The sequence below is a fragment of the Ceratotherium simum genome, chromosome 22 (assembly GCF_057802395.1).
Source record: "Ceratotherium simum simum isolate JZ-2026a chromosome 22, ASM5780239v1, whole genome shotgun sequence".
Classification (NCBI taxonomy): Eukaryota; Metazoa; Chordata; class Mammalia; order Perissodactyla; family Rhinocerotidae; genus Ceratotherium; species Ceratotherium simum.
In genome coordinates this window covers 6,305,858-6,331,848 of record NC_141921.1, presented here as the reverse complement: position 1 = coordinate 6,331,848, position 25,991 = coordinate 6,305,858, and the positions used below count along the sequence as shown (strand labels likewise).

At 46.6% G+C, this 25,991-nt stretch overlaps 2 protein-coding genes across 9 annotated transcripts in view; one reads left to right on the top strand and one right to left on the bottom strand.

The window, feature by feature from the left end:
* Nucleotides 1–25,991, top strand: part of ZYG11A (zyg-11 family member A, cell cycle regulator) — a 95,101-nt gene that overhangs the window by 66,853 nt on the left and 2,257 nt on the right. Inside the window, exons 15-16 of one of the 6 annotated variants that reach the window (XR_015555742.1) lie at nt 6,074–6,367; nt 19,659–19,922. The gene's annotated coding sequence lies outside the window, so the exon portion shown is untranslated. Of the gene's footprint in view, nt 1–6,073; nt 7,270–7,511; nt 8,297–8,727; nt 11,045–11,068; nt 14,076–19,658; nt 25,392–25,991 lie in introns of those variants that run through there. The other 5 variants (XR_015555740.1, XR_015555743.1, XR_015555744.1 and 2 more) reach the window with 5 other exon arrangements.
* On the bottom strand, nt 957–24,508 carry ECHDC2 (enoyl-CoA hydratase domain containing 2). 3 transcript variants are annotated; one of them, XM_004438564.3, is made up of 10 exons: nt 24,043–24,508; nt 15,681–15,748; nt 15,511–15,598; nt 12,937–13,023; nt 11,996–12,088; nt 10,173–10,229; nt 9,767–9,954; nt 3,945–3,995; nt 2,455–2,502; nt 957–1,601 (listed from the first exon to the last, which is right to left on the bottom strand). In XM_004438564.3, the coding sequence occupies exons 1-10, from the start codon at nt 24,173–24,175 to the stop codon at nt 1,524–1,526; spliced, it is 891 nt and encodes a 296-aa protein (XP_004438621.1). In that variant the 5' UTR covers nt 24,176–24,508; the 3' UTR covers nt 957–1,523. The 3 variants fall into 3 exon arrangements, with proteins under 3 accessions (XP_004438621.1, XP_014649294.1, XP_087302045.1); XM_014793808.2 differs by lacking the exon at nt 11,996–12,088; XM_087445919.1 differs by lacking the exons at nt 957–1,601; nt 2,455–2,502; nt 3,945–3,995 and adding an exon at nt 7,289–7,415 and having other exon boundaries at nt 24,043–24,507.

Here is a 25,991-nt window from a genome sequence, read left to right as displayed (position 1 = left end):
AAAAGAGGCTTATTCTTATTCTAAACCATATTCAAAACTATTGCTCCCAAGTGTCCCACTGGATAAGGGGAATTTGTAACCTACTTCCATCTGCAGTCCTGAAACTGCACTATATTTTCTCCCATTCACTCTTCTTCATGATTCCAAAAGGCTGTCTTAGTTTCCTGCCCTGGGTTCTACTACTTTGGAACATTCTGTTACCAGATACTAGCTTTTGCTAATGTGAGGATGTGGTGGGAACTAGCGCCTGTTAAGGTCCAGTTCTATACTAGGCACTCCTCCAAGCTTTGTGTCTTTCACAGCAATCCTCTGGGGTAGGTAAGTTTTATTCTTCCCATTTAACAGGTGAGAAGAAGGAAGTTCAGTCAGGTTGTTACTTTCCTGAATAGTGATAGCTCATGCGGTTGGTGCTGATTCTAGAGCCTGGGCTCTTCTATATTACTCTCCCTTCCAGGAAATGAGCACAACCTTGGGGCACATTTGCATTTAGCAGCAAATCAGCAATGTTGTTGACATGTATCCATGCCCATGGCTTAGTGACTCTAGGCCAGGGGTCGTCTCAGGAAGCTCAGATCAGTTGAAGAATGACCACAAGGCTACAGCTTAAGATGCAGCCTTCTCTTCTGCCTTGGTACAGGAGGAGGGCCACTGAGACTAGCGTGCATATGTGCATGTCAACCCTGCTTTGTTTCTGAGTGTGTCATCCTTTTGCTCACCTGTCCTCATGCTGTTCCCCTCAGCCTTCCTCTTCTTTGCCTCAAATGCCTATTAATCCTTTAGGCTTCAACTCTAATGTTGCCTGCCCCATTCCTGACCCTCCATTCTCTCCATAGGTTAATCAGTCCCTTCTCAGTGCTCCTGAAGGCTATTTAATGTGGCCATCAACGATTTACCCTATAGTTTATGAAAGGTTTTCTCAGCGATGATTTCATTGGATTCTCACAAGAACACTCCATTAATAATAACATTTATGGAACATGAGGTGTTTATTTTTTTTAACCTTCACGCCAGTTTCATTCTGCAGATGAGGAAGCTGAGGCATGTAGTGAGTAAGTGGCAGAGAGCTGGGATCTGCAGTCTGATTCCTGATGCCTGCTCAAGCACTACCAGGGTTTCCTTATTATCTGTTACAGAGGAAGGAACTGGGGGCTTCTTACAACCTCTTGCCGTCTCTGGTGAGCACCTGACAACTGAGAGGCAGAGGTCAGGCCTAACAGCCAACAGTACAAAAGCCCAGAGGGGTCTATCTTAATCCTTAGTTTATCATTCGAGTAGGGAGAGGCGGGTACTCTCCAAAGCAAATTCGACCCCAGTGATTATCTAGACAGGGTGAGGAATAATGAAGGAAGCAGTAGGTGGCATGGTCAGCACATTAATACCAGGCCACTCATTTTATATCCATCATTGTCCTTGTGAGGAAACTGAAGCCCAAAGAGGCAAAATGATGAAGGCAGTTGCGCTGCAAATTTTCCTTCTGGATCCTGCCCTTTAAGGCTTGCATCTCCCTTAAGGTTAAATGGGAGTCACTTGCCAACAAATTTGGGAGGCCGCTTCTCCCTGAAGGCTGCCATGCCCTCTAGCCGGTCCTGGGTGGGGATGTTCTGAAACAACATACAGAGTATTAGGTTCGGGGGAGAAGGGCCAGAGGCCAATAAAGATTTGTTCAAGCTTGTCCAGCCCATGACAAGGCGAGAGTCCACGTCTTTCCATTGTCTCTGGACTCTGGTATTGGGCCATGCAAAGGTTGGGGCCTCAGTGGCTCCTTGTTCTGGGGAAGGCAGGCTGTCTCTCGAGCATCTGTAGCCTGTCACATTAGCCTCTACTTGCACACTGTTTACATGCTTCCAGAGAGCTCACAGTCTCTTGTACCAGTCTGATATGAGGCTGCTCAGTAGAGAAAAAAGATTAGGCTTTGCAGTGAGAAATGGCTTTGAATCTGGTGTGTAGCTAGTTTACGCTTGGTCCTACGAGTCCCAGACCCCCTGTTTAGGAGTATTTTGGATATTTGCTAACCTGGAGATCAGTATTTTTGACTCACCCAGGAGTCAGGGGCTAAATAGGTCAGCTCCAGATTTACTGCCCCACCATTGAACTCACACAGCCTGCAGGCTGTAACCAAGGCCTTGACATCCCAGCTCCAGCCTAGCCTGTACAGTGGCCACTGGGCCAGAGACAGCAGAAGCCATTCTTCTTCTCTGTCAAGTGTGATTTCTCTGTGATTTCCCCACTAAGTGGGGCAGGATGCACCACCATTGGATGGCTGCGGAAACAGTCCCAGAGAGAAGCAGTGTGGTTTCCCTGGGATCACCCTAGGCCAGTTGTGAGGAGGAAACGGCATAGAATCTGACTTTTTGGGTTGGGAGGAACCTACTAAATTGGTCGTATATTGCACAAGGCCCCCACTCTGACCCAGCCTCTGCTTAAAGCAAGCAGGGACTGGCAGCAGCCACATACCTGGGCATAGCATATCCCTTCAATGGCCATCCCTGATGCAATGTCCACCTGCGAGAAAGAAGTAGTGCCTGGATCAGCCTGACCTTGTCCAACTCCATGTGCACTGGGAACCAGCCCGCCCTACTGCCTGCACCATTCCTTATTGTTTCGTGGATCCTCCAGCAAAGAGTTACTGAGGTTTACTGTATGCCAGTCCATGTGAACAGACATGAATATGATAAGGAATTCCCTACCTGGAGAGGGAAGACCATTCGAAACAGTGATAAAATAGTGCTGGGACAGATGGGGGCCGTGAGAACAATGGGGGGGATTGCACACATCCTGTAGAGCCGAGGAAGGCGTGCATGAGCTGTGCTTGCACAGCCAGTGTTCCCTCCTCCCCATCTGGCTGCCTCACTGTGCCTCCTGTCACCCCTGTTAGTGAACTTCGGAGGCTTTCCTTGCCCTCAGGAATAAAGTTCTCGGCCTTTATGTCCTGGCCCCTTGCAACTTGCCAGCCTCTACTGCCCAGTGCTTACTGTTACTACCACTTACAACAAACATTGTTGCAAGAGAAGTACCGTGTGTGTAAATGTCACTTTTCACAACAAGGGTTATTATCCCTACTATACAGTTGAGAAACCTGAGGCATTAGCAAGAAAGGTGAAGTGATTTGTCTGAGGTCACAACAGCATGGGGAACGGCAGGTCTTTGAACCCAGACAGTCCAGCACCAGAGCCCATGCTCCTAACCTCCATGTTATATCTGAGTCACTTCTTACTCCCATTCACTCGAGTTGCTTAATTTATACACTGCTGCGCTTTTGCTCATACTTTTCCATTTGTTTTGGAATTCTCATTTTTCTCGAGGCCCAACTCTAGAATACATTCTCTGACCCAGCACTACCCAATAATACCATAGCCACTAGCCACATGGACAGTGTAGATCTAGCCTCTCCAGAGTGTCTGCTTGGTACCCTTAACCTTTTATCAGTGATTTTTGTCTCTATCTGCCCCCCTTCCCACTTTGGGGGCAGTGACCATACTTGACTCATCTCTGTGTCCTAGTTCGCAGCTCATGTCTAGGTTCAGTGTGTGATGAATGAACTGATGAGTAAGTTGATGTCTAGGGACAGATTAGCTGCACCCAAGGTACCCTGAGCCCTGTCCTTGAGGCCACATTACTGACCACCAGCACAAACCCAAGAGCCACACAGTCCTGGGTTCTTATTACTCACTTTGTGACCCTGGATTCTGACCCTCAGTTTCCTTCTCCCTCCAAGAGAGAGATGAGGATAAAATGTAATTCAGAATGTCACCTGGCCAAACTTTCCATTTTATACATAAGTGTAAACTAAGGTACAAAAAGGGGGAGGCCAAAGTCTGTTAGAAGAGTCCGGTTCCTGAGTTCTTTCCAGCTGTGCTGTCAGTCTGTGAGAGCTGTGAAAGCACTGCCTCCCAGCCACCCCACTGACTTCAGTGGACCCAAGTCTTGACCCAGAACCCTCTCACCTCCATTCCGCGGTCGATGGCTACTTTGCCCAGCCGCACAGCGATGGGGGCCTAGGAAAGAAAAAGCTTGGTTGAGGAGAGGATCAGTGCTAATAGTTAGGGGGGTTGAAATACAGAGAGGCACATAGCTGCATGGTGGGGGAAGAGTCTGGACGGGGAGGCAAAGGTCTCGGTTGAGTTCTAGCTGTTCTACCGACAGTGTTGTTTCTTTAGTATTAGTACCTACTACTTCTCAGTTGATACTCATTTTCTGTAATGAAAACCCCAGAAGCTGACCATCTGGGGTTCTTGTCATTTATTCTTTCCCTCCAACGTGTACAACATACTACGATTTACAAATCCCATTCACAGATTTGTCTGATGGAGCTACCCACCCTTCCAGGGTGGTGCCATCTTTGAGGCTCAGGGAGGTGAAAGCCACGTTTGTCCAGTGAGTCAGTGGTGAAGCTTGGATTTGATTTGCAGTTACCTTTCCCACTGCTGCTCCATTCCTCTACCCCTTTCATCTCAGCAAATGGAAGCCTCCACTGCAAACAGGTTTTACCCCAGCAGAGTAACAAAAGGTCCAGATTAGGAACTTGGGCTTTAGAGTCTGACAGGCCTGGGTTGAAATCTCAAGGGGGCATTTTGCCCGGCCACTTGGAATCAAGGGAATCAAAGTGGCTGTCTTTACTTCACTGGTCTAGTTTCCAATTAACTTGTGCCACAGCAGGCCTGGCACTCCATCCCCAGCCCCACTTCCAGGCAAGGAATGTATTTACTTCCTATATTATTTATATTGTATTATTTGAAGTTTTTGTAAATAAGGCTTTATCGGAAAAATAATGGTTTTAGTCTGTTAGTATAGAAGCCATAAATGAAAAATGAAGAACTTCAGATTGGGAAAAATAACCATGAATAAAAGGCGAAAGTCAAGAACTGGGAAAATATATTTTTGATACTTATGACAGATGAATTTCCTTGATTTAACAAAAATTCACAAAGGTATGAAAAGGTGGTTCACAGAAAAAAATATAAACACAAGGGATGCTCAGCTTTACTCTTAAAGAAATGCAAATCAAAACACTGAGGGGCCCCTTTTCACCTCAGACTAAGTAAATAGTAAAATGTTGGTAATGCCCACTATTGCTGAGATTTAGGAAACAGGTCCAGTCATGCGCCACATAAGGACGTGTCCGTCATGTCTGTCAATGACGCACCACATATATACAACAGTGGTCCCATAAGATTAGTACCACACAGCCTAGGTGTGTAGTAGGCTGTACCGTCTAGTTTTGTGTAAGTACACTGTATGCTGTTCACACAATGATGAAATTGCCTAATGACGCATTTCTCAGAACATATCTCCATCACTAAGTGACGCATGACTGTATTTGCATACATTATTGATAGGAGAGTAAATTGGTACAGTGCTTCCAGAATGTAATTTGGCAAGAACTGGCAAATGTTAGATGTATTTGCTTTTTGAGGTTGCAACTCCATGTACGAATCTACCCTACAGATGCACTTCTAGAAGTACACTAAGATGTACAAAGTTATTCACTCTAGTTATTTTGCAGTAGCAAAAAGATGTAAGCAACATAAATTTTCATCATTAGAGTGCTGGTTAGTAATGACAGCACATCCACACCATGAATGGAGAAGTGTGCAGTTGTTTAAAAGAGTGAGGTTGATAAGTATATGCTGAAATGGGGAACTCTCCAAGATGGTGAAAAAAGCAGGGTACATACTAGTCTGGATATTATTATTCCATTTGTTAAAAAGTGTTGGTATGACACGCCTTTGGGGAGAGGGGTCAGGACAATGTTACTTTTTGTTTTATATTTTTCCATGCTGTTTGCATTCTCTATGCATATTTTAATTTCATGTTTTAAAATGTCTTTTAGAACTGGATTAGTCTCTACAGGTGTGTTCCTTGTCCCCTAAACCATCCTTAAAAGGAATTTAGAGTTATTTAGATATGTGAGTACACCTTTCCCCGACTATCTGAAAGTTCGCTCTATGCCACTTGGCTTTTACCAAAGACCTACATTAGTACCTGTTTTTGCTAACCGAAAAAATCCAAAGAGGATTTTTGTTTTTTCGATAAAAGGCGAAAGCGAAAGTAGCGTTCAGCTTTTGTTTTGCAGCAAGCTGTTACAGAGGCTAAACAGTCAAGCATACTGTTGTATTTCAAGCCTTCCACATCAGCCACAGCAGATGACGAACCTTGACCTTCGATGTCGAGGCAAGCAGACACAGAAGAAGGTGTGGACGTTAATGACCTGCCTGCCCCGATGGATTGAGATGTTAATAGATGACCCTCTTCCTCTCGCGCCCAGTCTCCTGTACCTCTTACCACCGCAACCTCCAGTGACTCAGCCTAACCCACCATCACCACCACCACCTCAGCCTTCCAGCGTACTCGGTGTCTTCTGATTCTGGTAAGTGAAACTACACTGTACATAACGTTATTTCTACTTTTATATGCTGTGTATTTATCATATCATTCCTGCTTTCACTATATGTTAGCGTAATTTTGGGTGTTATGTGTTATTTGGTATGATTTGGTAGGTTATTTTTTGGGTCTGGGAATGCTTAAAAATTTTTCCCACATAAATTAATGGTAATTGCTTCTTCACTTTACACCATTTCGGCTTACAAAAGGTTTCATAGGAATGCTCTACTTTTGGATAGTGGAGAAAACCTTTATATGTGTATAATGTATATTATATATGCAATGAAAATTTCTGGAAGAGTATGCAAACTGTTAACAATGGTCATCTCTCGGGAGAGGGATTGGGGAATTGAGAGCTATTTGGGTGACCAGCAGTCCCGGTTTGCTAGTGATGAGGGGTTATCAGGACATACGACTTTTGCTTTTAACTGGGACAGCCCCAGGTAAACAGAGTCACCTGGGTTACTCTGCTTTTGATTTTTACCTTATGTCCTTCTTTTTCTTCTGTTCTATTTGATTTGCTTATTATGAATATGTATTATTATTATTTAGGTAACCACCTAATATGATTTCTCACCAAAGAAAATTAAAAACTATATAGATATGTTTTATGTGTGTTAAAAACATACATCTTTGAGCATGGATATATATATGAGAATTATTAGGAATATGATTGATAATTTTCATGTTATTTGGAAATGGGAACAGTGGGTCACACTGTGGCCACAGTATGTTCTATCCCTATTGTGTTCAAATACAAAACAGAACCAAATCCATATTCAAAGGATAATGTATATTTACTATTTTTTTTTTTTTTTTTAAAGATTTTATTTATTTTATTTTTTCCCCCCAAAGCCCCAGTAGATAGTTGTATGTCATAGCTCCACATCCTTCTAGTTGCTGTATGTGGGACTTGGCCTCAGGATGGACGGAGAAGTGGTGCCTCGATGCGCACCCGGGATCCGAACCCGGGCCACCAGCATTGCAGCGCGCGCACTTAACCACCAAGCCACAGGGCCAGCCCTGTATATTTACTATTTAAGGGGAAAATCTGAGTGTTAAGTTGCAGACCTTGCTTTTATTGACAATCTTTTTGGGGTTCTAATCTCTGGAACCATTTGATTTCCTAGTCTTGGTAGTTTGTCCACTAGAGGGCAGCCATCTACCACACCATCCCTGGCACTCACCCCATCTGGGAACCCTCTCATCCTGGGCACCTAGTGACTCTGCCGGAAGTTGAAGATTTGTTTTTCAGGTTGCATCAGAATGTCCCACCATCGGGATTGCTGATTGTAGTACTAGGTTTTGGTAGACTGGTGTTTTGGTATACAAAGCTACATTTAAGTACTGAAGTACTAGTGATTATATTAGTGGAATACCATTATTTCGGTATATTCAAAAATCTGAAATCTGAATCATCTTGACATCAAGCTCAAAGACCCAGTTATTCAGTTTCTGCAAAAAGACAAACCCTACAGTCTACAAGTCTTGCTAGATAGGCCTCCTCTGTGGAAGTGCAGTCAGCCACTACCTTGAGTCACTCAGTTTTATATTAGTTCGGAGACTTTCTGACCAAGTGTAATAGAAACCTGACAGCGTTACAATTCTCCAGGTATCAGCATCACACTGTCCATTTATATGTGATGAAACCAAAAAAAAAAAACCATGAAGACAAACAGATGCTTTCTTTTAAACCAAACTCACTATCAGGTTTTAAAAGTTGTCGCCCCTGCTCTCAAAGAAGACCTCAAAGTTATAAAAAGAGGTAGGATTATTTAAATTTAAGGGAGACAGAGAAAGAATTTTTTTTCCAAAATATTTTTCTTATTTTTATGATTAATTCAAATACTTTTGTCTGTTGTTAATATTAAAATGACAATGCATGGTTAACATTTTTATAGACTTATATTTTAACTGTGTTATGTAACATGTTTGTAAATTTTTATATTTGAAATACATTAAATATTTAATTTCACAGTTTTTAAAATTTTGTACCTATTCTGCACTCTTTAGAATAAAATACCAGTTTTTATATTGTATTGTGTATTATGCAAAATAAAGCCAAATACCAGTATTGTCTTTTTTTTTCTGATACTGCAATCACTTTTTGTGACCTTGATGAGCAAGTCACTTAACCTTTCTGGGTCTGTTATATCACAAATACAACAGGGATAATCAGCTCAACTGAATTGTTCTAATAATTGAGACACTATTAAAGTACTTAGGATTGTGTCTGATGGATGGGGGTGCTCCATGTGTGGGCTAAGTCAGTCAGTATTTATTATAAATTAGTAAAACCTAGTTCCATTTCAGCTGCTTTCATATCTTTATTTTATTTTTTTGCAGGGGAAGAGTCACCCTAAGCCAACATCTGTTGCTAATCTTCCTCCTTTTTTTCCTTCCCTTTTCCCTGAAAAGTCCAAGTACATAGTTGTTTATAGTTTTAAGTTCTTCTGGTTCTTCTGTGTGAGCCACTGCCACAACATGGCTACTGACAGACCAGGGGTGTGGTTCTACGCCCAGGAACTGAACTCAGGCCCCAAAGTGGAGCACGCCGAGCTTTAACCACTAGGCCGTCAGGGCTGGCTCTGCTTTCAGATCTCTATGGAAATTTAGGACTTCCCTCTGGGTCCTCTTAAAGTAGTGAGAAGCTGGCAAAGCCTCTCAGGTCCTTGGAGACCCCTTCAGCCAGATCCTGGGTGTCCTGCTGAAGGCTTTGGGCCTGGCAGCTGGTAGAATTACACCTAGGCAGGGCCTAAATGCACTCCCTGGGTCTCTAAAACTTTTGGGAGACTATACGCAGAGGCTATTTGAGGTTTTTAAAAAATTAATGGGTTTAACACAAGTCCTACATGATGTATTTCAAGAATTTCTTCACCATGCAATATGGTTGGAAAGATGGGCTGGTACTTCTTTATCTGCTTTAGAGTCTTGCTTTTTCTGTTTTGGGGACATTTTAATGCAGTACTGTCCAATACAGTAGCCACTAGCCACATGTGGCTATTAGCATTTGAAATGTGGGAAGTGTAACTGAGAAACTAAATTTTTAAATTTAAATAACTACATGTGGCTAGTGGCGTGGACAGCACAGGTATAGAACATTTCCATCATCTCAGAAAGTTCTGTTGTACAGTGTTGTTCTGAGGATTTTCAAGCCCATTTTATTCCAGTCCCTCAGAATTCACTTTTCATTTTAACTTAAAATTTGATTTAATTTTGGGTACAGGATGGCTGAATGGAGGCAAAAACTCCAGAGAGGGTTAATTTTATAAGTCTGGGTAAATGGATCTTGTGCAGCCCCACAGGACACCCTGACCCCCTGGTCTCTCCACATGTGCATCCGTCCTGGCACAGGCCCTCCCTCCTGTGTGTTCTATCACCATACCTGGGGCAGGATCTCCTGGGCCAGTGCTAGTGCCCGGTGGTAGGCAGCGTTGCCCTCTTCATTTTGGGCCACGGCATGGTTCACCAGCCCCAGGACCTGAGCCTGCGCCCCATTCAGTCGTCGGCCTGTGAAGATGAGCTCCTTTGCCAGGGCCACCCCCAGGCATCGAGGCAGCCTCTGAGTCCCTCCTGCCAGGATAGAGTCAGCATGGTGAATCCACACAGGAAATAGGAGCCCAGAGAAGGCCCAGCCTGGGTGTTAGCCAAGACTTCTCAGAGGAGCAGATTCTGAGTTAGGATGGAAAGACGTAGCCCAGAACACATGGCAAAAGAGGAAAGCAGGGAGGTACCCTGGGTAGAGTGGAATTGAGCAGGTAGAGAAGGAGGGGTGCTGTGGGTGAGGTTACCTGCTCCTGGGAGGAGCCCTCGGGTGGTCTCGATCAGCCCCATGATAGCCGAGGAAGCTGCTTAAACAAAACAGAGTGAAGCCCTGACCCCGTCCTCCAATGCCAATCCCCGGGGAGAAGAGACACCCGCCTCTGGGCTGTGCTTAACCCTCCAGCCAACCACTTCCCTCATGGTCTGGCCACCACCAGACCTCTCCAGACTCTGCTTTTGGAAGATCCCTAGCCTGGAAGTCAGAAGGCCCGGGCCCTCATCCTACCTCCCCTACTGGTGGAGGTGTGCATCACCAGGCAAGGCTCTTATCCTTTCTGAGCCTCACAGGTGGTAAAAATGATTACTCTTCTTCTGCCTGCTTCAGAGAGCTGCTAAGGATTAAGTGAAGTAATGGTTCCTGGAACAAGGAAGGGGTTCCTGGAAGGTTCCCAATCTCTATTTGTGGGTTAATGGATTCTCTGTATCATGCACCCCTAGCTCTGGCCGGGCCTAGAGTGTCAATGACTTCTGCTCCCGCCACAGTTATTCCTCCCAGCTTTTCGTCAGCCTGAAATTTCCCTATGTTCCAGTCCACATCTTCCTTCCGAGTTCTACTTCCTCCTTGAGTTCCCACCCCACAGGCTTCTCTCCTCAATTTCCTCAGCACAGGCCATCTGAGCCATGCGGTGTGGGCAGGAGTGAACAGCCATTACTCCTGCCAATGATGGGTTTTACAGTCACTCTGTCCCATCCACCAAAACCCTGCAAGTTGGTTACCCTAAACAGGGGCAGGTGAGAAGCAGAGTTGGGGCTATGGCCTGACCCCTGACCTGGTATTTTGATGCTTTCTGTTTGATATGCACTGTGTAGATATAAGTGACCTCTTTGCTTGGATTTACACTTTTCTTTTTTTTTTTTTTGTTAGGAAGATGGGCCCTGAGCTAACACCTGCCAATCCTCCCTTTTTTCGCTGAGGAAGACTGGCCCTGGGCCAACATCCATGCCCATCTTCCTCTACCCTATATGGGATGCCGTCACAGCATGACTCGACAAGCGGTGCGTCGGTGCGCGCCTGGGATCTGAACCAGCGAACCCCGGGCTGCTGTAGCGGAGCGCGCGCACTTAACCGCTTGCGCCACTGGGCCAGCCCCGGATTTACACATTTTTAAATGTTCTTCTTGGGATGGCAGGAGAAAGCAGTGAAGGGATCAGAGTAGCACCATGATGGCACTCAGACTCTTTGTAACTGCCTCCAGGAAGGGCACACCTAACCTGGAACAAGGTTAGGTTAGTAAGGTTAAAAAGTGGTCAATTATCTTCCTCGCCTCCCTCCACTCTTCAAAGCTCAGTTGCTCTGAACAAGTAATGCAGACCTTGGCTGGTGCCAGTGACTCAGAGGACAATGTTCCTGCCTGAGCATGTTTGTGTTTAGCTGGGCCGGTGCCAGACTGCCCCTGCAGCTCCCCTTTGTTCAAAACATGATAGATAAACCTGGCTTGGACAGAACTGGAAGGTTGCACGTTAATCTTTGCCCTCCTCAGCCTTCTCTCTCTGTGTGCTCTTTGCTCTCCTGTCAGCACTTGCTCTAGGGTTGGGAGAAGCATTCCCGAGATGAGGGAAGCTGGTTCTGAGAGGTGATGGATGGGTACTACAGCAGTGGGTGGCTGGACCAGGAGGGGAACCAGCATCCGCCTGAACTCCCTCTGTGTACTCCTCCTTGCCTTTAATTCTGCTGTTGAACTAAACCAAGAAAGCCAAGGGCAGTGGCTGTCTTTGCAGAATCCCCAGACTTAACCCTGTTTCATTCACCCTTCCCTCCCCACCCTGTCCCTCCTTTCCCCCTGCCCAGTACCTGCCACTCGGAGGTCACAGGCCAGGGCAAGTTCCAGGCCTCCACCCAAGGCAAACCCATCCATAGCTGCAATGGTGGGTGCAGGGAAGGCTGCTGTGGAGATGAAGAAGGGCTCAGCCTGCAAGGCCCTGGCAGGACCAGGACAAGGACTCTAGGTTGGAGAGGGGCTAGCTGGTTGGGACAGAGGGCGTCATTGGTCCCAAGTTTGGGGACCTCACCTGGTACCTCAGCTGGGTTATCTTAGAAGTCACTTTTCCCATCCAGGAAAGTTGCGGGATCAGTTGGGGAACCAGAGTGGGGAGATGGGCTGGATGATCCCTGCTCAGGCCCACTTTCCTGCTCTCTTCCCTGGGACTGGCCTTTCTGTTCTCCCTTCTCGTTCTATGTGCCAAGCCCTGTGGTGGGTGCTGGGAACACAGAATTGAATCGGACATGGGGAAGGCACACCTGTAAACAGGCAGTGATGACCCAGGGTGATCAGTGCTCTGATAAAGGAAGCTAGGACGATGGGTCAGGAAAGGCTTCCTGGAGGAGGCGGCACTGGTGGTCTTAAAGGATCTTTGAGTAAAAAGTTCAAGCGGCCAAGGAGGGATATTCCAGGCAAAAGGAATAGCAATTGTCAAAGCCTGAAAGCATGCTTCGTGAAACTTGACTCCTCTGGAATGGCCAGGCTTGAACCTTGAGGGCACGGGAGTAGGGGGTCAGTACGAGAAGGGCGCAAAGGCTGAAGAGCCAGAGCTCCCTGCTGGAGAAATGCCCTCTGAACTCTTGTCACCCTCCTCTTTGTAGAATCCTTGTGCCCATCCCCCCTGGGAGAGTCATCTGTCTCTCACAGAGCTCACAATAAAAACCGTCCTCTCTTAGAGTAGAGGATGGTGGGCATAGTGGGGGATCAGCAGGGCCCCTGAATGCCCTCCTATGCCCCACTCCAGGACCCTCACCAATCTCATTCATCATGCCTCGGAGCCGCTGGACAAAGAACTCCACCTCTGCCTCGCTCATTTGCTCCCGCTCCTTCAGGTCCGCACCTGCAGATGGTGAGGGGTTGGTGACAGCTCTTGGGAAACGACCCCTTACTGAATCCCGGGCTGTTAAAGGATCCAGCAAAGGAGACGTGAGGAGAAGCAGTCGGGAAGGAGAAACACTAGGAAAGCATGGTCAAGGAAACCAGGGAGGAGAAGGGAAGGTGGGGGTCAAGAAAAAGAGAGGTGCAATCATGACAATGAAAGGATAAATGGGACATCATCAAAATTAAAGACTTTTGTGCATGAAAGGACACTGTCAAGAGAGTGAAAGGACAACCCACAGAATGGAAGAAAATATTGGCAAATCACACATCTGATAAGGGATTAATATCTAGGATGTATACAAACCTCCTACAATTCAACAGAAAAACCTGCAAAGGACAAAGGACTTGAGTAGACACTTCTCCAAAGAAGATACACAGATGACCAATAAGCACATGAAAAAGGGCCATCATCATTAGTCATTAGGAAACTGGACATCACACCCACAATGAGATACCACTTCACACCCATTAGGATGGCTATTAACAAACAACAACAATAAAAAAAAAGTGTGTCATGGAGGTGGAGAATCCTGGTGCATTGCTGGTGGGAATGTAAAATAATGCAGCTGCTGTGGAAACCATTTGGTGATTCCTCAAAAAGTTAAATGCAGAATTAGTATATGAGCCAGCAATTCCACTCCTAAGTATATACCCCAAAGAATTGACGGCAAGGACTCAAAACAGATACTTCACACCAATGTTCCTAGCAGCATTATTCACAATAGCCAAAAGATGTAAACAATCCAGTGTCCATCTACAGATGGATGGATAAACAAAATGTGTGTGTATATATATATACACACACACACACACACAATGGAATATTATTCAGCCATGAAAAGGAATGAAATTCTGATACATGCTGCAACATGGATGAACCTTCAGGACATCATGCTATGTGAAATAAGCCAGACACAAAAGGACAAATGAATGATTCCACTTGTATGAGGTACCTAGAATAGGCAAATTCATGGAGATAGAAAGCAAAACAGAGGTTACCAGGGCCTGGGGGGGGAGGAAAAAGGGGAGGAGTTGCTTAATGGGTACAGAGTTTGGGATGGTGAAAAATTTCTGGCAACGGACAGTGGTGATAGTTACATAACCTTGGGAATATACTTAATGCCACTGAATTTTACACTTAAAAATCATTAAAATGTAAATTTTGTGAAATGTATATATTTACCGTAGTTTTTAAAATATATAAAATAAAAAAATTTATTTTTTCTAGTTTTATTGAGAAATAATTGACATACATCACTGTATAATTGATTATTTTTTAAAAGGTTGGGTCCTTGGGGTCCAAGGAGGCTGAGAGGTCAAGTAAGATGAGAGCTGAGAAGCAAGCGCAGGATACAGTTGCGTGGAGGTGGGCACGGACCTTGGTGAGAGTAGTGACCATGGTGGAGTCATCGAGGCCAGATGGCAGGGGGCTGAGGAGGGAGTAGGGGTGAATATAGTCTCTTCAAGTCTTAGACTATAGGAAGTCAAATCTGGGAGAGCCCTTGGAAGTCTTTGATTAGTTCTAGTCCTTCAGTGACAGATGGGGAAACTGAGGCCCAGAGAAGGGCAGGCAGTAACCCAGGATTCCAGAGCAAGTCAAGGGCAGACCCAGACCTCCTGTAGACCCCTTACTTCCCCCTGCTTGGCTGGGAGAGTGAGGAGTGGAGCTAACAGAGGGCCTGAAGTGACCTTTATCGAGAGGTCAGATAGAAATGGAGCCAAAGGAAGAGGCTAGGGCAGGGTGAGGGCCTCAGCCAGGGCAGCTGGGTCAGGCAGACCTCAAGCTGGGCACTGTGATCCCAACAGCTCAGACCTCGAGACTGAGCCACATCCCTTTGACAACTCCTGAAAATCACGCTTCTCATCCTATCCCTCCACGACCTCTTCCCGCCTCCCCAGTGACCCCTGTTGCCCCTCCCCAGCCACCCCAGAGTTGGTTCTTAGCTCAGCTCAGCTCAGCTCTTGTTGACTTGCTTCTTTTTGTGGGCCTGGGATTTGGTATTTCTCATCTTTGAAACGGAAATTCATGGTGCATATCCTGTTGTGAGGACCAAATGGTGCAGGGACAGTGGGGAGCTTTGGTGAGAGGGCCTGAGATGGGGGGGGTGCAAAGGGGCACAGAGTCCCATTTTGGCCGCTGACCATGTGCACAGCTTTAGACTCAGTTTCCTCATTTCCTCAATGAAGAGTCGGAACAGAGCATAGTGTAGCAGAAAGAACAAGGATTTGGGGGTCAGAGAGGCCAAGTTCAAATTGAATTCTATTCTACCTCTTAACTAGCTGTGTAACCCTTGGCAAGGAATTTTACCTCTGAGTCTTTGAGTTCACATCTGTAAAATGGGAATAATGAGTCCTATGCTAGAGCTAACCTAAGTTCTCCCCTAACCTCTGCCGGCTGGTGGGAGCCCTGCTGAGCCCCGGTGTAGGTGCAGGGGAGGAAACCCACCTGCACAGAACACACCCTTCACACCACTTCTGAAGAGCAGGACGCGCACTTGCCGGTCCTCCCGCAGCTGGGCCAGAGCTTCCAGCAGCTGCAGAGGAGACCCGGTCAGATACAGCCCAGCCCAGCCCAGCCCAATCCCAGCCCACCCACCTAGTGCCTGCCTTTCTCACCTCGCTGACGAAGACGTTCCCCAGGGCATTGCGGGCACGCGGTCTGTTCATCAGAATCTCAGTGATTCCTGCAGGGGACAAGGCAGCCTTGGGTGAGCAAGCTGGCCTGCTCACTTCTGGGCTGGGGCCTGGAGGCAGGAGGCCTGAGTTCTGGGCAGCCTCTAGCCTTGGTGAGCAGTGTGACTTGGGGCAAGTCACACACACCCAGGCCTCAGTTTTCTCAGCCATAAAATAGAATAAATAACCCTTGCCCTTCCTGTCTCAAAGAAGAAGTGGCAGGGCTATGAACCATGGAGCAACATGAGGAGGGACAAGAATGCCCACCGCAGTTGTTCCCGCGTGCTTCTGCCGTTGTTCGACACACACACATTCAATGTCATGGCTCCCTCCGTTATTCTTCCCTTCATAGCCAGACTTCTTCCTCTCGAGTTTAATGAGTTATATAGATATAAAAGGCCAACACCCTCATAACCACCACATGGAAATCTCACATGCTCTGACTCAATCATAGCTCCCTCTTCCCCCGCAAAGTAACAACTCTCCTGACTTTTATAGTAATCATTTCCATGCATTTCTTTACAATTTCATCATTCAAATGTGAATCCCTAGACATATAGTTTAGACTTGCTAATTTTAAAAAATTTGATGTGTCTTTTAAAAGCTTGTTAAAATCCCCAGGTTCTGCCTTTAGCAGTGTCTTTCCCTCAAAACTTACTTATTAAGGAGCCTGGGCCATTTGACCTGTAGGGTTTCCTGCAGCCTGGATTTTGCGCATTCATGGGGCAAGTCAGCCAGGTTCCTCTGTCATAGGAATTTAGCAACTAAATCCAGAGGCTTGATCACACTTGTGTTCTGTACCCTTTGGCAAGAGGATAACGCTTGCCCTCCTGCGTGATGTTCTTTCACCAGCAACAGCCAAGCTTTTTGTTTTTTTTTGTGAGGAAGATCAGCCCTGAGCTAACATCCATGCCAATCCTCCTCTTTTTGTGAGAAAGACTGGCCCTGGGCTAACATCCATGCCCATCTTCCTCTACTTTATATGGGACGCCCCACAGCGTGGCCTGACAAGGCAGTGCACCGGTGCATGCCTGGGATCCGAACCCGGGCCGCCAGTGGTGCCCGGGATCCAAACCCGGGCCGCCAGTAGCGGAGCGTGCGCACTTAACCACTATGCCACGGGGCTGGCCCCCAGCCAAGCTTCTTGAAAGGGTTTTCTGTACTCATTAAATCACTTTCTTGGGGCCGGCCCCATGGTGGTGTAGGGGTTAAGCGTGTGCGCTCTGCTACTGGCGGCCTGGGTTCAGATCCTGGGCGTGCACCGACACACCACTTGTCAGGCATGCTGTGGTGGCATGCCACATAAAAAAGTAGAGGAAGATGGGCACGGATGTTAGCCCAGGGCCAGTCTTCCTCAGCAAAAAGGGGAGGATTGGCATGGGTATTAGCTCATGGCTAATCTTCCTCACCAAAAAAAAAAAAAAAAAAAGTACCTTAAAAAAAAATAAATCACTTTCTTGCCTTCCATTAACTTAAACCTTCTCCAGTCTAGCTCCCACCTCCATCACTCAGTGGAAACTGTTCTCACCAAAGTGCCCAACGCAACCACATCACTAACCAAGGAACATGTTTCCATCCAGGTCCTAGCCTCAGAAACAATCAACTGTGCTAACCATACACATGCTCCTCTTTGGACATACTCTGCCTTGGGTTTTTTTTTTTTAATAGACAGTTTCCTTTAGAGCAATTTTAGGTTCACAGCAAAATTGAGCAGAAAGTACAGAGATTTACCATATGCTCTCCTGCCACCCCCCACCCCATGCATAGCCTCCCCTGCTATCAACATCAGGCACCAGAGTGGTACATTTATTACAATAGATAAACCTACACAGATATGTCATTATCACCCAATGTCCATAGTTTACATGGGTTCTCTCTCAGTGTTGTACATTTGATGAGTTTTGACAAATGTATAATAACATGTATCTGCCTTGTGGCCCCACGTTCTCCTGGCCTGCCTCCTACCTCTCAGGTGATACCTCTGCACTTCTTTTTTAGGTTTTCTTCTACCTGTTTTTTAAAATTCTTAATTAATTTATTCAACACATATCTATAATAAGTCCTTGGGATGTAATGTACAGCATGGTGACTACAGTTAATAATACTGTTTTGTATATTTGAAAGTTGAGAGAGTAGATCTTAAAAGTCCTCATCACAAGGAAAAAAATTTGTAACTTTCTGTGGTGATGGATTTAACTATTAACTAGACTTATTGTGGTGATCATTTTGCAATATATACAGTTATTGAATCATTATGTTGTATACCTGAAACTAATATAATGTTATATGTCAATTATACCTCAATAAAAAAAAAACCAACTCTTACAAAAGTAAGATAACACAAAAGAAGATATACAAATGGCCAATAAGCACATAAAAGATGTTTAATTTTAGTATCAAATAAATGAGAGTTCTAGAAAAGCATAATGAGATATGACCACACACCCAGTACAATGGCTAAAACTAAAAAGACTGAAAATAAAAACCAAGTGTTGGTGATGAAAAAAAACCCCAAAACCCTACATATCTATTGAACAGCTCCAATATATAATAAACCGTGGGAGTTACAAGTTATGTAACAGTGCTTGCCCTCAAGGTGCTACAGCCTAATACAGGTAAATTATAATATGAGGCCATGGGTAAGGTAAGTACATAAAGTACTGTAATAGGATTACAGATGGCAGTTCATAGGTGGAAGCATTTGAGCAAAGTAAGAATAGGTGAAAATTTTCATTTGAGGGATGAGGTGTGGTGGGAAAAATACTACAGGTAAGGGACTACCCAGGTTTTTAATGTCACAGTTCTTTTTTTTTTTTATGAGAAAGATCAGCCCTGAGCTAACATCCATGCTAATCCTCCTTTTTTTGCTGAGGAAGACTGGCCCTGGGCTAACATCTGTGCCCATCTTCCTCTACTTTATATGGGACACCTCCACAGCATGGCTTGACAAGTGGTGCGTCGGTGCGCGCCCGGGATCTGAACCCTGGGCCGCCAGCAGCGGAGCGCGTGCACTTAACCGCTACACCATGGGGCCGGCCCCTAATGTCAAAGTTCTTGAAAGCTCAATCCAGTATCTCTTTATTCAATCATTTGTACAATTATGTATTTAACACATGCTGGCCTCTGTACTAGACACTGTGATTCCAGAGACCAGGGCAGACCCAGTCGCTGTCCTCTCGGAACCTACAGTCTAGCAGAGAAGACAGAGATTCAACAAATAATTACTGTTTGTGATGAGAGCACAGAAAACAAGGACAAGGAGGTGGGAGGTATAGAATGGGCAGAGGGGAACCCTAGTGGAGAAGGTCAGCGATGACTTCTTGGAGGGGGAAGTGAGTGACCTTTAAGCTAGGAGCTGCAGGATAGAGGGAGCACGGGTGAGGGCCCTGAGTGTGGTAGAGCAGGGGACTGTAGGAAGGATTCTACAAAATACAAAATTTGTAGAACTGGGCCTCTTAGGGTTTTTCGGCTGGACTTGAGAATTAAACTGATATCAAGCAGATTAACAGGAGAAGAGCATACAAATTTATATAAGTTTTATGTGACATTGTAGCCCTCCTAAGGAGATGAAGACCCCCCAGAAATGGTAGAACCTACATGCTTTTATAGTAGGTTGATCAAGAGAGGCAATTGTGGAAAACTAAACTATGTGGGGAGGCTAAAGGAAGATAAGAATTATTTGAACAAGCTCTGTTTGTACAGAATTCTCTTGACTTGGATTGCCTCTCAAAGAATGTTTCTTTTCTCCTGGTACGGGGAGGGCGTCTTTCACATGGGAGTTTTTATCCTCTATTTTCAGGAATAAAAGGGGAGATTAGAATGCCCTTCTTGTATCTGCTGTTTTTTCAAGCGCCTTTAGCTCAAAATAATCCTTATGCCAAAATGGTATATTTTGAGGGGACATATTCTGCCACCTTTCAGTGTCTTCCAGAACTGGAGGAGTTCACAGCAAAGGCAGAGTGGAGTGAGGTGAAGCAGGAGAGTCAGGAGGGCCTGCACTTGCTCGGCTGTCCCTTCTCCTCCTCCCGTGTCTCCCGTGTGTTTGCCTCCTGTATACCTACGACTGCCCTGCATACCTGGCCAGCCCAGAACTCTCCTCTGCGCTCCAAGCCTGAATATCCAGCCACACACTTGACTTCTCAACCAACGTGTCCGAAGATGACCAGTCTTTCTCCTGCTCCCTTGGTGAGTGAATGACTTATCGACCCAGAAGTCCGTCCTGTTGCCTCCCTCTTCCTCACCCTTGAAATTTACTCAGTCTCTGAGGCCTGCCAATTCAACTCTTAAATAGATCTCAGATTTTCAGCTCACATTCCTCCTTGCAGCCACTAACCTGGTGCTGGCTCTTTCCTCTATTACGTGGATCACCCAACTGGCCCTCTTGCCCTCAGTCTTGTTCCCCCTCCTCCCTCCACATTCATTCCTTCATTTGGGTCAGAGTCATCTTTCTAACCCAAATCCTACCATGTCTCTCCTCTCCCCTTTTCATCAAAATAAAGTCTAATCCTTAATACCACCCACAAAGCCCTCCACAATCTGACCCTTACACTCCACTCTGGCCTCAACTCACTCCCCTAATCTGGGCCAGGTATTAGGGAAGAGAGACTGGCTCTGGGCAGGGGCTCGAATACTTTTATCCCTTCTCAGCCATTTCCCCTCCTGTAAAATGTCGGGGATGGACTAGAATAGTATTTACCAATCCTTTTGCCTTCAAAGGCCCGTTATTATTTTCTCCCAGAGTTCTCAGCTTTGTCTGTGGAACAAGCAGTATTTATTAAGATGGTATTCTCAGTGTGAGTTGATCTGTGACACAGAGAAGGGCCAATGAAATTTCAGGGCTCTCAAGGGACAGAGTTTTCAATCAGGAATTAGAGAACTGTGGTCCAGGACAGAGAACTGTAACATTCAGGCTAGGTGGGCTTCCTTAGCCTCCCCAGAAACCTTTAAAGAGCTCTTTGAGCCCAGCAGGTCTAGAAGTCCCACAGAGGAACTCAGATGTCCCCAAGGTCTTCTCCAGCTCTGGTGCTCCAGAAGAGAAAATGCTACAACTTTGGGGAAGGGAACCTGGTAGATGGAAGCCTCATCAGAGGGGTTGAGGAAAACAGTCTAGGCCCTAGGTCACTGTGGCAGACAGACTCTGGAGTGGCCCCCATGTTCACATGCTGAATAATCCTCTTACCTTGAGTGTGGGCAGGACCTGTGAATTGCTTCTAACCAACAGAATACAGATAAGGTTGTAAAATGTCACTTCCAAAATAAGGTTCAATTCTATGGCAAAGGTGATGAGGTGTGACCTCTGTGATTAGGTTATGATGTACATAAGACTCTGTCTTGCCAGCACAAACTAGAGAAACTAGTGGACCTATGGAGAGGGTCATGTGGCAAGAATCTGTGGGCAGCCTAGCTTGTAGGCGTTGAGAGCGGCCTGGCCAACAGTCAGCAAGAAAAGAGGACTTCAGTCCTGCAAACACAGGAGGTGAATTCTGTCAGTAACATGAGGAACTTGGAAGCAGATCTTTCCCCAGTCAGGCCTATGATGAGACCACAGCCCCAGCCAACTCCTTGATTGCAGCCTGGTAAGACCCTGAAGCCGAGAACCCAGCTAAGTTGGGCCTGGACTTCTGACCTACAGAAACTATGAGACAATCAATGTGTGTTATTTTAAACAACAAAGTTTGTGGTAATTTCTTATGTGGCAATAGAAAACTAATACAGTCATGATGTCTGTGATTGACAGAAACTTTCTTCTCTCGTCTTTGCTTTCCTGTTCTGTCTTGCCTTTCTCTCTGGCTAATTCTCTCCTATCTTTCATCTTTATCTCCTCTCTCCATCTTTATCTCCCTCTCAGAATACTAGCTGCCAAATCTTAAGGTGCTTGGCTCCAACCACAGCTCTGCCACACACCAGCTCCATGGCCTTGGGCAAATATTTACCCTTCTGCCCTTCAATTTCCTGATCAGTAAATAGAAATAAGAAGAAGGTTGTTATGAGGATTAAAAGAGATAACGCACATAAGTGCTTAGCCAGAGTTTGTGGGTACAGTGAACAGGGAGAATGCACAGATGCTGGGGAAAGTCTAGGACCCACAAGGTATGAACTCCAAGCTGGGAGCCCTGAGGAGCCAGGCAGGCTGTCTTTGGCTTTCATTCATTCATCTGACACTATTCAATTTGCACTACCACATGCCAGGCCCTGGAGAAATAGAAAGGGTTCAGCCATGGTCTCTGACTTTTTAGTTGAGCCCTGATTCTGGGAACATTGCCCTTTCTGGGCCCCAGCAGTGGGGATGGGTCTGCACTGCAACCTCCTCCTCTTACCAAACCCACCATGCCACTGGCTGATGATTTCCTTAGCAGCTGTCCTAGGGTGACTTCTGTTTGCATGGCCTGGATCACAGGCTAGGTGATGTGGGTGGGAGTCAACAGAAACCACTGGAAGGTAATAAGGAGACCAACCAGTTTAACAACCTCTTACCATATGGAAGGGAAACTGTGGCCCGGAAAAGAAGAGAATTTGCCTAAGTTAACAGCTGAACCCAGCTAGCAGTCCTCACTCTCAAAGAGCTAACAACCCATGAGGGAGACAAGTCCAGACACATTGAAAGTAAAGGGACAGTGGGGAATGGTAATTCCAGGAGGATTTCCATAGACAGGAAAGGAGGCGACCCAAGTTGGGCATAGCTAGAACAAAACACAGAGCTGGGGCAGCTTAAAATGAACCCATTGGTAGAAGAGAGAAAATGGAAAGGTTGGGTTGTGGTGGAGAGCCTTGAATGCCCTGCCAAGGAGTGGAGTCAAGCCATAAAGAAGAGTGAAGACTGGTTAACAAGCCAATCCCATTTTCAAGGGCAACTGGTAAAATGTGACAGTGCTCTGGTGCCATCAGCCCAAGTGGAAGGCAGAACCTGTGGCTTCGAACATGAACATCAAATGACCCCAAAGCATTTGGGGGGTCGGGGTGGGGTGTGGTCCTCGTGTGGGAGTCTCTTGGCGTACAGGCGTAATCTGTTGATCCTTGTTACTTCTGGATAAAACTTTCCACTATTTGCAAGGGAGCCTTAAGGTCTATGACCTATGATAATTTTTTTTAACTGATGTACAAGTCTGTGTTATGAGTCAATGAATTATCAGAAGAGACAGTGATAACCTAATAGTTGAGAACACAGGTTTTGAAATCAGACCTTGGTTCAAATTGCATAACTTCTCTGTGCCTCAGTTTCTTAATTTGTAAAGTGGGGAGAATAATTATAACTATCTCAAGACAAGTGCTGTTGCCAGTTTGGCAATGAACTAAGCATGAGAGTAAGGGGAATTCTCTAAGACCCAGCAATCCCACATGGCCAGAGAAATTCTCACCAAGTGATGTAGTGGGACGCTGGCAGCCCCTACACATCCATCAAAAGTGGGGATGCACATTAGAGAATAGTATGCAACAGCAGGGAGCAAGGAACTAGATTTCTATGGCAAAGCAGCTCTTCAAAATTTAGTATGAAGTGGGAAAAAAGGAAGAAATAGGAGATGTATGGACTGCCATCTGTGTAAATTAAAACTCGGACACAAAGGAAGCTACATCAAGCGCAGAGACGGGTTCGGATTGGGGAGAAATTAAAGACAAAAGAAGGGCTTTGCCACAATGGCAACGCGCTGCGGACTGAGGAGCGTGAGGAACCCCATCGAATGCACTTGAAGTCCCAGAAGAACCCAGCAACACAATGCGCAATCGAAGGTGTTTTCTGCTAGTGACCAGTGCGAACTTTACCCTTTGAGTCAGCGGGACGCAAAAGTCAGCCAGAAGCCGCAGGGCCAGCGCTCCGGGAGGAGGCTCCCCTCCCACCTCTCCTCCCCTCCATCGCAGCCCTGCACGGCGAGCCGGATTGGCTCCGCCGCCTCGGCCCCCTGGAACTTTTCCCTCTTGGCCCAAGAGGCCTTTTAAAGCTCCTGTTGGGGGATGGGAGGCGCTAGTACCTAGTCCTGCCCCTGAGCAACTCTTCTCCCCTTCCTCAGAGCCCCAGACCACCGAATAGGGGACTGAAGGGACCAATATTGACACAGAGTCCCACCCCAACAAGGGTCGGAGTGGCCAGTAGGTGGTCACCCACCTTTCGGGCCTTAAGGAGGCTTGGAGAGCCTAGACTGGGATGCAGGAGATTTGGGATCAAATCCTCAAGCGCACTGAGCGACCCGCTTTCCCGGTGCTGGTCTCAGTCTTTCCGCGTGCAATGGGCGCGCTGGCCCTGGCGGCGGCGCCAGGCGTACCCTGCTCAGCGCGGCCCGGGTGCGTCCCAGCGCTTCCTGGGCGCACTTACCTTGCTCCGGACCCGTCAGGGAGCGCACTTGGATCTCCCAGTCCCCGGCCGCCCCGTCGGAGGCGCAGCCGCGGGTCCGAAGGGGCTTCCAGGGCCGTGGAAGGCGCAGGACACTGGTCAGGGCGCGCAGCATCGGGGCGCGGGCTGGGAAGGTGCCGATCGGCCCCTTCGCCGCCTCCTCTCCGGCTGGAAGTTCGCTGCTCGGCCGCGAGGCCTTCGCAAACTGCTCCACCTATGGGCCGACAGGCCACGCCGCTCTCTGCCCCTGTTGGAGACCGGGAGACCTGGGTAGAGGAAAGCCCAGCTCTGCTGTGTGGTTTGGACAAGACTGTCAACCTCTCTAAGCGTCAATGCTTTAATCTGTAAAGCAGGGATAATAGTAGTGACTACTGCCAACGATAAAGAAAGCTGGACCTAAACTCCACTTGGATTTGTACAGAGGTGACTGGGAGCTTTAAAGGGAGAGAGGGGATAGGGAGGTGGGTGAGCGGGGACTGTATAGAGTCAAGGGAAGTGAAACATTCCAAAAGGCAGGAAGGAGGCGGGGTCAGTCCATCTGAAACCCATCTGGGTTTGCTAACTGGTGCTTATCCAAGCTTAGGCTCCCACAGAGACGGGCAGGTCTCAGCCAGGTGTTGGCTGGAACAGACAGTCAACTCTTTTGGCAGCCTGGAGTTTTCTCAGGTAGGCACTTTAAGTGGGACTAGGGTCATCCTAGGGATGTGCCCTTGAGCTGTTAGAAAATATGTTAGTGTTTCAGTCTTTATAGGCCAAGGCGGAGGCCTAGTGAAGAGGGTTCAGAGGAGCCTGGCTAGAGTTTGGTGGAGAGAATCTTTGTCACTATGTCATGGTGGTATTATAACAATTGAATGGGGTGTGTGAACCTTGCTTACATGTATGCTCAATAAATGTTATGTCATTTTTAAAATGTCATTTCGTTCATTCTAGCATTGTCTACATTCATGGACTTCACTGCCTCACCTCCCATTTGCACCTCAACTCATCCCAATTTTATACTCAATGATTGCAAAAATATTTGTGAATGTGAATCCCTAGCTTCTGCCCCCACTGTCCACCCAAACTGCTTTTGTAGAGGTCATCGGTGGCCTTCTTTAGTTCATTCTGGGTGGATCAATAAAGAGTGTTCAGTGAATGCAGTCCCCTCCCCCACCTTCCACTTGCTGTAGACCCCAAAGCCACTAATGATCCTGGCCTACAACCAATGGCTGCAGTGTTAGGCAATCTAGAAATAAAATTCTCTCTTTTTGAAGTTGCTGGTGCTTGGTGGGGTCATCACTATGTCCATTAAGATTTGAAAAAAAATGGGCTCTAGGGGCTGGCCCAGTGGCAAAGTGGTTAAGTTCATGTGCTCCGCTGTGGCGGCCTGGGGTTCGAAGGTTTGGATCCCGGGCGTGGACCTACGCACCGCTCATTAAGTCATGCTGTGGTGGGCCGGCCCCGTGTCTTAGCCGTTAAGTGCGCTCGCTCCACTACTGGCAGCCCGGGTTCGGATCCCGGGCGTGCATTGACGCACCGCTTCTCCGGCCATGCTGAGGCCGCGTCCCACATACAGCAACTAGAAGGATGTGCAACTATGACATACAAGTATCTATTGGGGCTTTGGGGGGGAAATAAATAAATAAAAATTATTAAAAAAAAAAAAAGTCATGCTGTGGTGGCATCCCATATACAAAATAGAGGAAGATTGGCACAGGTGTTAGCTCAGCGACAATCTTCCTCAAGCAAAAAGAGGAAGATTGGCAACAGGTGTTAGCTCAGGGCCAGTCTTACACACACACAAAAAGGCTCTAACTTGCTTCCTGGGTCTGGTGAGAAACTCTTAAGTTCCTCTCTGTGACCATCAAGATTAATTGGGGTTTATATCAATCCTGGTCATTTCTGACCCCTCACTGTTGCTTCCAATGAATTAATTCAGGTTATGGATCATC

What these genes read in the sequence shown, in the direction of transcription:
- ECHDC2 (XM_004438564.3), bottom strand. Translation starts at nt 24,175, where the DNA reads ATGCTGCGCGCCCTGACCAGTGTCCTGCGCCTTCCACGGCCCTGGAAG. An exon ending in GGAACGTCTTCGTCAGCGAG is followed by an intron (nt 15,599 to 15,680) that starts GTGAGAAAGGCA and finishes TCTCCTCTGCAG; the next exon opens with CTGCTGGAAGCTCTGGCCCA. An exon ending in CCATCGACCGCGGAATGGAG is followed by an intron (nt 2,503 to 3,944) that starts GTGAGAGGGTTC and finishes TCTTTCTCGCAG; the next exon opens with GTGGACATTGCATCAGGGAT.